This window comes from Typopeltis vanoorti, chromosome 23 (assembly GCF_054136105.1).
Source record: "Typopeltis vanoorti isolate ZY-2024b chromosome 23, IOZ_Tvanoo_1.0, whole genome shotgun sequence".
Classification (NCBI taxonomy): domain Eukaryota; kingdom Metazoa; phylum Arthropoda; class Arachnida; order Uropygi; family Thelyphonidae; genus Typopeltis; species Typopeltis vanoorti.
Genome location: NC_143571.1, coordinates 28,934,720 through 28,947,387, shown reverse-complemented (window position 1 = coordinate 28,947,387; position 12,668 = coordinate 28,934,720). Strand labels below are relative to the sequence as shown.

At 35.4% G+C, this 12,668-nt stretch overlaps 1 protein-coding gene across 4 annotated transcripts in view; it reads left to right on the top strand.

Annotated features, from left to right (window-relative positions):
- RhoGAP71E (Rho GTPase activating protein at 71E) overlaps positions 1-12,668 on the top strand; it is a 282,250-nt gene that overhangs the window by 242,254 nt on the left and 27,328 nt on the right. For 3 of the 4 annotated variants that reach the window (XM_090412909.1, XM_090412911.1, XM_090412908.1), the window contains one exon: positions 3,858-3,935. The exons of the other annotated variant lie outside the window; for it this stretch is intronic. In XM_090412909.1, the coding sequence (XP_090269035.1) occupies positions 3,858-3,935 (78 nt within the window). The remainder of the gene's footprint in view (positions 1-3,857; positions 3,936-12,668) is intronic. 4 annotated transcript variants of the gene reach the window in all.

Sequence of the window (12,668 nt, the reverse complement as noted above, 5' to 3'; positions counted from 1 at the left end):
CATATCAAATAGAAACATTTTTTATTTTCTCAACTAATTTTGTGAAATTTTTTTGTTTCACTTCATCAGGATAATTACATGAAAAGAGTTAACAACTCTAATGAAAATATTTGAACATGATTAAACAATGGAACGCATGCATTCGCTATTATGCTGGCTGCTGGTTCATGGATTGCTGTATACTGCTGGTGGATACAAGTGTGTCATGATGAATTAACGAAGACTAAACTAGATGTAAAATCATCCCTTGTTTTTTTGTTTAGAAAATAAAATTCCTAGAATGATGTATCATAATTATGACAGTTGTCAATGATAAACTTCAGCAGATTATATTTGGAATAATTTGGAGATATCTCCGAAGACAGATACGAAAGTTACAACTCAAATTTTAGTAAATTCGTATAGCCTGTTCTCTGCTGAATGGTTCAGAATTGTTGGCTACATATTCTCACAGAGTAAAGAAAAAAAGCTATTAGTTTATTACTAATTAAAGAAAACATATTTTGAAATGACAGATTCATTCTGTCCTTTAACAGCTTATTATGTAATGAATTTGTACAACAATTAGCTAATTGTTTGCTCTTCTCAACTCTGACCTCAATATTATTCATATTTCTTTCTACAGATCAGTCTTCTCCCAACCAATCTGAGCATCATATTCTGTGGCGAGGTCAACTCTGGAATTTTTACACTTTTCCATGCTTGAATTACTATTTCCACATTCCTAAGCCAACAAACACCTGGTACAACCAAATAACCAAAATAATCCTTACTGGAATAATGACCTTCATTCCCAACTCCACTGCATATTCTCTACCTCTATCTGAGCCCTAATTATAACAATGTGCTAAAGCAGTTGAAAGTGAAAATTCGGCATGCATTGTGTTATTTCAGGAAATTGATAATGTATGTTAGATAATAACTAAAAAAATTAATTATTACTGCCTATATTTTGCCAAAGTTTAAATTGGCATCTTCAGGGATTAATACACTGGTATCAAACAAATACACACAGGTGCATTTGTTTGCAACCAACACTTCTTGGTTGAGTGTTCTTACCAACTATCCCAACCTAAATAAATATGGTTGTATCAAACTGCCTCTCATACAAGAAATCCTCATCAGCAGACATTCAGCCTATCAACCAAAGCCAATAGGTGGCATATTTATAGGACTTTAGGTAATCTTGTATCTCTCCTGTTCCATCTTTTATTGAAGTGTGCCTGCATGCACATGTTTGATACTAGTGTATTAATCCCTGAAAATGCCAATTTAACTTTGCCAAAAATATGGGAAGTAAAAATTAAAATTTTTCAGTTATGTCCTGTATGTTTTCAATTTCCTGAAACAACACAATGCATGAGAATCAATGCATAACCTAAATACCAGAATGAGAATTCAACATATATTCAATTGCTCAAGTCAAAAGTTCTATCTTCTCTCAGCCTGTATTACAGCCTGAAACAAATGTTAGAAAATTCATCAGGAAATTCAAAGCAGACTTCATAAGGGAGGTGGATAAAGCTTGCATCTTGCTTAGATGGCAACTGAATCCTTGATAAGGCTATGAAGCATAACCCTGTCTGCTCTTGTTACATCCTGATAGTACTATCACAAAGATAAGTCAGACCCTTTTTAGTATTAGTTCCCCCTCTCCCCCTCCAACTTTTGTGTAGATAACCAATGCAGATTGTTTTCCAACACAGACTACTTGCAGAATGCATCCTTTAATCTTTTTCTAGAAAGACAGAAAAATCATGAGTAGTCTTGATATTAAGTCTCTTGGTTCAGATGTTGACCTCCAGTTGTGCTCAGAATTAACACCCATCCGTTGTTGCCTATCGCTAAAGATTAGTTAGTTTTAAAACAATTCTCATTGCTCCTATCTCAATACTCTCAGAAGTAATGGTCATTAGTGGCCAGCTTTTTCATTACTTTGGAACCTATCAGATAATTAAAAATCACTAATATGGATTACACAATTTTTGTTCTGCAGCACATCTCACTGACTGTATTCACCTTCTGACATAGGCCATGAAGAGGTTAGAGTAAAGTGTGTAGCCACTAGATATTTCCAAGATATTTGATTGTCTGCCAAAGAGGTCTTCTTACTAAGCTACCATCTCATGATCTCCTTCCTGCCAATTGTTAATTCAATTGCCATCTACTTCTCTGGTTATTCATTGCATAATATGTGGATGGCTTCCTCTCATCAATTTTTCAGTCTGTGTTGGAGTACTCCAAGATGCTTCTCTTGCCTGTGCTGTTCTGTCTGTACATCAGTGACCTCTCTGATCTCAATCCTGACCATAGTTTTGTTGATGATAGTACTCAGATGATGGAAACTTCAAGTTCTTTCATGACCAATGACTTAAGCACTCAATATCTTCACCTTACTGAAGAAACTATACTGAACTTCTGTGCTGTCAAAACACAGCCCTATCTAATTTGTAAGTAAGCTCTCACTTCGTTCTCCTACCTTTGATAATATTCAGATCTCCTGTTAAGATCAGGTTGCTCTCTTTGGCTGACTTACACAGTAGTCTATCCTCACATTATATGTAAGCCTCCTCTTCCTACAAAAAATTTGGTGTGTGTGTGTGTGTGTATCAAAACACTTCTTTCCAGTTGAATATCTGACCTTATAAACTCCAAACCTGCCCAATCTTAGAATATTGTTCTCACCATTTGGAATGGTGTACCCACAATCTTCCTAAGAATTCTCATTTGTATCAGAAGAGGGCAATAAATGATTCCTCATACAGATTCCTTTCCTCACTTTCTCATAGATGCTCTGACTCTGCATTATCTTTTTTTTTATATATACATAGTAACTTTCCTGGGTACTGCTCTATAGAAATGGTCTCTGCCATTTTTCTGCTTTCCTCTAATGTAATCATGTTCAGCTGCCATGGTCAGCATCTAGACACAATTCAACTCCCAAACTTATTGAACTAAGTTATCTTTCTTCATTACATCTACCTCTATGCTTTGGAACAGCTTTCTCCCACACCACAATCTTATCAAGAAACATGTTAATAGATTCCATCTTTCTCACCGCTTGCTTACAGCACTTGATGAAGGTTCTATGACCTTGTGTGGGGCTGATATTTAAAAAAAAAAAAAAAACCGACTTGGGTTGGGGTATAATTGCTAACTGATGCTGTTGTAAATCATTATACCCCAAACTTCTGGAATAATTAACCTACTGTTCCGATTAGAGCAGTAGGTTAATTAGCCAGTTCATGAAATAAAAGGAGTGAAGTATTTATTCAGGTGAAGTATATTCTTATACAGTATTACTACTATGACTACTTGTCATTGTTACAGTTCATATTATGAAGGTATACATTTGTGTTAAAATAGGCCTTTACAACAAGTTATTTAGCTTATTAATACTCCATAGTAATCTTTACTAAGTAAAATGAATTCTTTTGTCTTAAGAAGCTTCAAACTTTTTTTTAATATGTATAACAAATAAATAAATAAAATTGAAGCTCTGGCATTTCATCCCTTCATATTAAATGAGAGTAATAATTTTATTGTTTTTGGGGTTAAATTGTTATTGTATGCTAGTTATTTTTGTTTGTTTCATAAGTATTTGATGTACTATAATTTCTAAATTATGAAACTTTGCATGACTAACCAAAATGTAGTTAATCTGGTTTGATTAGACAGTAGCATTTGGTTATGTTATGCATGCATAAAAATATATATAACAGTTTGTTTTTCCTTGATTTTATTTTTTTTCTAAGCAAAACATAAATACATTTATTAAATGTACAGGAATACCTGTGATGCTCATTTTACTATCTATAATCAACTAAATAGGACCATGGAATTCTGTTGTATTATAGGGAAGGCCTCTTTGGAGGCTGAGAAATCATGGCTTCAGCAAAAAGCAGAACGTTGGGGGCTTAGATTTAACTTGGAAGGTAAGATTTCTTGGTTTTAGGTTTGGAGAAAAACAAATTGTCAGTGTTTAAGTCAAAATATTCATATTATTTTCAAATCCTAAGCTTTATTTGGCATTGCTTTAGTTTTTGTTAATTATTAGTTTTTTTAAAAAATGGAATTTTTGTATTTTTGCACATAAGGAGTTTCTGCTGCTTGCTGTATATAAGAATGTACCAAGAATCGCAGGTATTCTTGTTCAACAGTTTTTTTTTCCTTCTTTGTTTTTCTTTTTTTTTTTTTTTCCCTTTCTGAAAGTTAGCTCTGTGTTGAGTAAATTCCCATCTTGAAAATGATATGAAGTTTGTAAATCTGAGTAGCATATCATTGCAATAAATATACAAATATTTGGTAACAAATAAAAAGGTACTGGAATTCAATGGTATGGCTCTAATTTTCCTTTGACTTTCTACTGGCCATTTAACAAGCATTTCCATCTGTTGGCAGTAATCTCTATTGTTATATACATCTAATATGTGAACTCTAATTTGCCTGTTTGTGTGTAAACTAGCAAGTTTCTGACTAACAAAATAATTTCAAACTAATTTCTTGCCAAATTATATATTGGGAAATATGCACTGAGATCATTCATGTTTTGAGTTTGCAGATTTGGAAACATTTTCATATAAGATGTGGTTAAATATTTTTTAGTTTTAGTATCCACTTTTATGTTTTGTTGATATAAAGGGTCTTTATAGAAACATAAGAGAGAACTAGTATGAGGTGAGCAAAAACTGATAAGGCTGAATAACATAACCAAAGAAAGACGTGTGCAACATTGCTACAGCAATTAAATTATTATTCCTGCCTACCAATGCATTCGCTATCTTTTGAGATTTCCACTTGGCAAGCAAGTATAGTAATTTCATTCCTGCAGCAATGTTGCACATTTATAGTACAACATTGCATGGGAGGGGGAAGACAGGAATGTCTTCCCCTTCCATTCTTACAGGCAAAGACAATAGCATCTTCGCTTTTCAAATGAGAATAATTAAATATGATTCTGATCAATGGATTCAGCCAGCCAGTGTTGATCACATTTTAGGACCTGCCACTATGCCTTTTGAATATACTGTACAACAGACTAAAGGTGTGTGTGCGCACACACACACTGGCATATGAAAAGCTTGACTCACCCAGGTTGACTAGTAAACATGAGATGGATTTTCTGAAACTAAGGTTTCGTGTTGCTCCTGATGTCTAGATAATAGAAAAAAATAGCAAAGCCTAGTAGGTAATTTGAACTGCTGTCAGCTGGAGACTAAGTTAAAAAATCATCACATCAATTTCCTGATATGTACCCTCAAAGGTGTATTCAGGTTACAATGACATCACTACATGATTAAGTTCACATATTATTAATCTGTTATCAACAATTTTACTCTTTACTAGAAGGATAATTTAAAAGCAATGTACAACATTGCACAGGAAACTTGCCTACGAAATGTATGGTTACCATTTAATATTTATTTATTTATTTTGATATAAGTTTTCAACCTAGTTTATTTTGGAAGGTGAGGATGACAAAATAGTTGGAGCCAAACTTGATTGAACTAAGAACAGGTAAGAGAATATGTTGATGATAATGCATAAATAAAACCAGCATACAGGGATGATGAATCAAATGGATTATATGAGGAATGTCTAGAAAGTAAGGTCCATTCAGAATTTATAGCTAGATAATATATAGGAGAGGGATTGTGCATGGGTAGTAGCATAAAATGACTCATTGCTGTTGACCATTTTACTTTCATTCTGTTACTGTTTATTGTCTTCTACTAATAATTTATAATGAGTGATGTGATAAAAAAATAATCCCGCCAGCTGTGAGATTTGTGGTAATGTGGTAGTTTTTGTTAGGTTAGTGGGAAAACAATAGTGCAGGCAGCAATTCATCGATGACAATGTAAGGTTTATGGGCCTAATGGAATGAGTGTGACAATAAAGTTAGACAGTGATGTCATTGTTTAAAAGAAGGGCTCAGCAGTGTTCACGATAAAGAGCACAGTGGCCAGCCAAGTGTGGTGACAAATGATTTGGTGGAAAGAATGAACACAAAAATTCATGAGAATCATCATTTCACAATTACAGAGCTTTCTTTTAAATTGCTATAAGTTCCTCACTCAGTCATTCATGAAATTGTGACAGAAAAGCTGTATGGTCATGTAAGAAATTGTGTGCCAGGTGGGTCCCAAAAATGTTGACCAATGCACAGAAACAGCATCGAGTGGAATCAGTTCAAAAATTTTTAGAGTATTACTAAAATAACATGACTGGTGACGAAATTTGGATTTTGTACACAGATGTTAAGTCAAAACAACAATCAATGCAGTGGCATCATCTCTGAAAGCAAAAAAAATGAAAACAGGCACTGTCAGTCAAAAATTATGGCCACTGTCTTCTGGAACTGAAAAGGGATTTTGCTTGTTGATTTTCTTCAGCAAGGAACCATAATTAATTTTCATATTTACTGTTTCCACCAAATTGTCTTTCACAAGGCGTCCTCTCCTATATCTTGTTTGGCAGTAAATTCTGAATGGACTTGACTTTCTGGATGCACCTCATAGATTTTGAAGAAGAAAATTTTGAAAACTAAAATTTAAAGACCAAAAAGGAGAAAAAACTAGTGAATACATACAGGACTAAGCAGAATGATGGTAGTGCTGGCCTTTTCTTTTTCAATATAATCCATTTGATTCATCATTTTCCTTGTACACTATTTTTATTTATGCATCGTTATTAGTACCATTCTCTTTCCTCTACTGTTGATGTTCTCAGTTCCATCAAATTTGGCTTCAAATATTTTGTCACCCTCACCTTCCAAAAATGTATAACCAGATAACATTTTCAAGTACTCTTTATTAAAATTTTATGTAGTCTTTGAACTTAGCCTCTGGTTGGATATACAGTGTAGCTCCATTGTCTATTAAGGTTTGCTAATTTTTTCTGTTACCACGAGGCATTGTGACTATCACTAGTAGCAGAATTTTTTCTCTCGCATAACAATGTGCAACACTAAATTATGGTATAAATTTTATTTTCTCTGCATCAAGACTACTGTACATAAAGTTATTAGAAAAAACATATATTAAAAAAATAGTTGAGTTACACAGATATTTCTTCTTTGCAACTTTTTTCAAACTGTTATTAAAACTTTTTTTATACATCTAACTATGAAAGGTTTATTTATAAACCTATAGTACATTTGTATCATGGGTGGACTAAGGATATTTTATTGATTTCACATTTTTTGTTTTAAATTTATTTTTTACATAGTCCAGAAACTCTGTTTAACATGAAACTTTTTAACGTCATTTCAGGCCTTCAATAAACAGGTTAGCTGTCTCACACCAGGTGATGAAATTCATCTCTCACCTATAAATAGTCACAAACATATATGCCCACAGTGGTATTTAAATCCCCAACCTGTTAGTTGAAGAGCAGTGTGCTCTTGGTTTGATGGCCATAGCTTCAGTAGGCAGAATTTCATAGCTTAAGTTACCACCTTACAAATATCCTATTGGAAAATTTCTGGGAATATACCAAGTAATCATCATGTGATCATCACAGGAAAACTACAGTGAAGAAGAGGCTGATTAAGACATCTCTGTATGACAGACGAATATAGAATATGCAAAAGTACATGCACAAGATAGGAATAAGTGGAAAACCATGAATGACTATCAAGTAAACTGCAAATGTAGAGAAGTGTATGTAGGAAAAACTGACTAATCTCTACAAATTTGTATGAACAAACATGTCTAAGTACATACAAATTTGTAGAGATTAGTCAGTTTTTCCTACATACACTTCTCTACATTTGCAGTTTACTTGATAGTCATTCATGGTTTGAATGACACATTCATGGTTTGACTATTCAATAACATTGTCATATTTGAATGACAATGTTATCGAATAACATTGATAGCCATTCCAACTAGGTAATGTCTGCAATGCCATGCAGACATTACCTAGTTGTAGGGCAGGTGCCATATGCAGAAGGCCAGGAAATGAATACAAAAGCATCTGTATTTCCATTCAGAAAGAACAAATTTCTGTTATTGATAATCCTCTCCATTATTCTGAAGAGGACTGAGGTGATGCAGTTGGTTGGTGGTGTACTCAGAATTCATAATCTTATTGCCCAGCACTTTGAGTCAGTCAAGGAATAATATTGAATGTATAGAAGGCTCCAAATAACATGTAACTTAAGCAACTTACATACTGAAAAATTCTCTACTGAAACTACAATACATTAAACTGTGAGGCACTCCAGGATAATACTTATCAACTGCGGTTTTTAACATAAGTTTGAAAAAAATATTCTTGCAAAAAAGAGACCTAGATAAATGAATTTGCTGATTATTAATGTAAGCTTTCCTGATAATTCCATTTTTGTATATTAGTGATGATGATACTGAGATGACACTTGCACTTCTTTTCCTTATCATCTATAAGTATGACCTCTACTATTTGACTTCATTACATCTTTCATTTATGAAATTCATATTGCAAAACATATGTTCACGCACACACACATTCGAAGACCGAGAAACGTCAAAACATTTTTTCAGTTGATTGCAGGTTCTATTAGGCAAGTTTCAAAAATTCATTTCAGATCACCCATTTCAAAGCACTTTATCAACATTTACAGTTGATATGTCTTTATAGGTCTTCAGATTCAGTTAAAACGTGTGCACATTTTCAACTTCACAAATTCTCAAGTTATAAGTTCACTAAAACTGGAATCAGAATAATGCTCAATCACTCTCAGAAAACATTCAAAAATTCAAGTGTCTTCATTAATGTTTTTGGTTAACCGGCGAAGACACATATATACGTCCATGGTGCCATGGATGCAAAGTGCATATTAAAATTGTAATACCATTAATATTACATTGAAATATATGATGGATGTGAAGTGTAGAGGAGTGATTTATTTTATCCATATTGACGGCGACATGGTTAATAGAGAGAAGCATTTATTATTATTATTATTTGACACCTCCAGGGAGTCCATAGACTCATTGAGGGAGGGTACAGCTCTCTCCCCCACTCAATCCACCAACTACAACTAACCACAACCACACCAACACCATCTACCATCGATCACCAGTACCACTAGTTTTTCCAAAGACAATCATAAACATCCATGCCCACAGCGGGATTCGAACCCGCAGCCTTTTGGCTGGAGAGCGGTAACGTTAACCACTAGGCCAGCCAAGGGTTAAACTTCACTAAATTTTATTTAAACAAGCCAGTATTTCATCTTCATCGTTAAGGCTTCTTGTAAGGCATAAAGATAAGAATATTTAATAGTAGACTTGAGCTGAATGGTGTAATCCTACAATTCTAATTGTGCTCTCTAAAAGCACAGTAAAGAATCTGTTGTTTGGAAGTCTCATTTTTGGTGATATGGCACAACCATATTTATTGAGGTTAGGATAAATATTATATAGCTGTGGCATATTGAAATGCAATCTTGCGGATTGAAATTTGCATCTGTATAAGTTTTGTCTCCATTGAATAATTTATGTTCATCTGAGCAGATGTTGCAGCTCTTCCAGTCTGATTGAATATGTCAATTTGTAAGAGAAAGGAATCTTGAGAATACAATCTGTATGATGGAAGTGGAGAGTGGATAAGGCTCGATGGAAGTTTGAATGTTATATCTCTTAATAAGTTGTATTAATTTTACCAAGGTGCCCAAGATGTAAAGGATGGTAATACGTTTTATTCTCCAGTTTGGGGAAGATACTTATAATTACATTAAACCTTTCACTACAATATTTATAGATGCTTATATGGTTTATACATGTAGAAAAAACAGAGCATTATATTCAGATACTCCCATATATTTCATCCAATGTAACATGGATATTGTCAGGAGAAAGACAGGATCCAAAACATTAATAATAAGTGAGTCGTAGCATGTGCTATGTGCTTACTAGCTTGTCTCATTCACAGCTAAGTTGACACAGTTATACTATTAGAGTTCAAAGGAACAATTGTAAAAGTTTCTGCAGATTATGTAACCTAAAAAAAATGGATTTGTACAAAAGTGCTGGGTTACATTAAAATGGATTTGGTGCAAGTCCACTAGAGAGACAGTTGCTAGATAGAGGTGCAATGGAGGTTGTGACCAAGAGATCAGGGGAAGTAAGAAGTGAAATAAAAGATCAGGAGAGAGAGAAAAATGGGAATAGTAGTGAGAGAGACAATGATGAGAGAAAAATGGAAGACTGATAGAGAAATGGGAGGAGGAGGAGTCAGGACAGACAGGGAAACATGCTATAAGGAGAGTGGATGTTGAAAGTAGTAGTGAAATAGTCATCATGGGAATAGGATGGCATGTGATAGTTAGGGGTGGGGGTTGATCCCATACATGAGGTCAAGAGACCTAATGCACATCAGTGTTATGTGTGTGTGTATGGGGGGGGGTTAAGATGACTGAGATAGAAGTTTATTGATGTTTGGGGGGGGGGATACTTCATGAGGAAGGCTGTTCCAGAGGACAGAGCTGGATGGAAGCAAGAGGAGAAGCAGGTTCATTGTGTTTGCAATTGCACAGTAAAGGGATGCAGGACAGCTGCTGCTCTTGTATTAATAGGCGCAACTGAAAGGCAAGGAATATTATTTGCACTTACTGGAGCACTGACCATGGAAGCAACTGTAGAATAGACAGTTCTAAAACACTGCACCTATGAGATAGAGATTGAAGTGAATCTGTAAGAAAGGGATCGTCAATGAGCCTAATTGCTTGCCTCTGGACAGCATCAAGTATTTTAAGGGAAGTTTTAGGTGCACCACCCCAAACATGAGCAGTATTCTAAGCATGGGCATATTTGAGATTTGTATATAGTTCGGAGTTGGTTGAGTGTAAAATAGCCTTTTGAACGAAAGGGAATGCCTAGTTTCTTGAATGCTAAGAAGACTAGTGATATGATGTGTTTATGAGGAGAGAGAGTTGAGGTAAGTGTTAGTCCAAGCAGAGATAGCTGATCTTGTCTGGTGATTTGTTTGTTACTGAGGGTAAGAGTAGGTGAACTGAGATCTGTTTTGCAACAGAAAAGGCAGGATTGTGTTTTGGTGGCATTGAACATGACAAGAATGCCCTTAACCCATTGAAGGATACTATGAAGATTAGTGTTTAAGGCACTGATTGTAGATGATCTTGTAGTCTGGGATGTTAGAGTACTGCATGGTTTGTCAAATGAGTAGGATGAATGGAGAGTACTATCTTCAGCAGACCTTTGGATAGGATTATTGGTGATTGCAAGTGGGTCATTTATGAACTAGAGAAAGAGAGTAGGTAATGGGACAAGTCCTTGAGACACTCCAGCATTGATGGTGAAGCTCAAAGAGAGGGAGACATCTACCATGACTTTGCAGAGAACAACCAGAGAGAAAGCTGGCTCCCAATTACAAAGGATGGAAATTTGTTAAGCAGACCTTGATGCCACACACACACACATGGTCAAAGACTTTAGAAATGTCAAGGACGACTGCATAAGTTTCTTTGAAACTTTCCATGGTACATGTCCAGTCCTCTGCTCTAGAGACCAAACATGGAACTTTTTCATGCCACTTCAGGCCTCCAATAAGCAGGAAAGTGGTCTCACACTGGATGATAAAACTCATTTTTTACTAGACAAACAAACATCAATGCCCTTAGTGGGATTTGAATCTGCAGCCTATTGGTTGGAGAGTGGATACATTAACCACTTGGGTGAGGTTCACTGTGAATGGTGTAATCCATACTGGTGGTTGCTAGGTAGTGGAGGAGCTGGCTATTGATAACTTTCTCCATTATTCTGAAGAGGACTGAGAGGATGCAATTGGTTTGTAGTTTGATGGTTGATGGATATGGCATTGCTTCCATGCATTGGAATACGTATACCAGATATGTAGTAGATTATAGAGATGATGGATGATGAGTGTTAATTCTGGAGGACAGTGTTTGAGAACAATTGGAAAGATGCCATCAGGACCAGACGACTTTTTAGTATCCAAGTTTTTTAGTATTTTCCTGATTTCTTTTTGTCAAAAAACTAATGGAAGCATATAGTGCTTTTCATAGGAAATCACCTCCTACGAGAGAGAGATGGAAGTGCAGGAGAGCAGAAGTTGCATCCAATGGCCTTAGCAAGGGACCAGAAGACATGGCTTCAATTTGGACAGGAGTTAAGTTTTTTTTTGTTGGCTTTCATGAAATCAGATTTGAATCTGTCGATGACTGATGATAACCGATTTACACATTCTGCATACTTTGCCGTAGGCAGAGTATGAAGCTGGAGTTCTTGAAGTGAGCCACATGTGGTAAGCTAAATTTTTTTCCCCTTAAACTGCTTTGGTATACTTTTGGTTGAACTAAGACTTGGAAAGATGAGGTTTATGCCTTGAATTGGAGATGAAGGTCTCACTGTAGAGGTCACCTCTCCTCTTGGCAACTCTGATCACAATCTAGTACAATCTCCTCTTTCATAGGCTGCCCTCCCCCAGACACACCTAACCTTGTGTCCTCTGGCACTATAAAGGAGTCGATTGGGATGACATCTGGAATTTCTACTCCTCCTTTTGGTCTGACTATTGTTTTGCTCATCTGACCCTAAACAACTGCTGTGAAGTTACAGAAATTATTCTCACTTGTATGAAGACCATCCCTAATTCAAGGCATAAACCTCATCCACTTTCCAAGCCCTGGTTCAACCAAA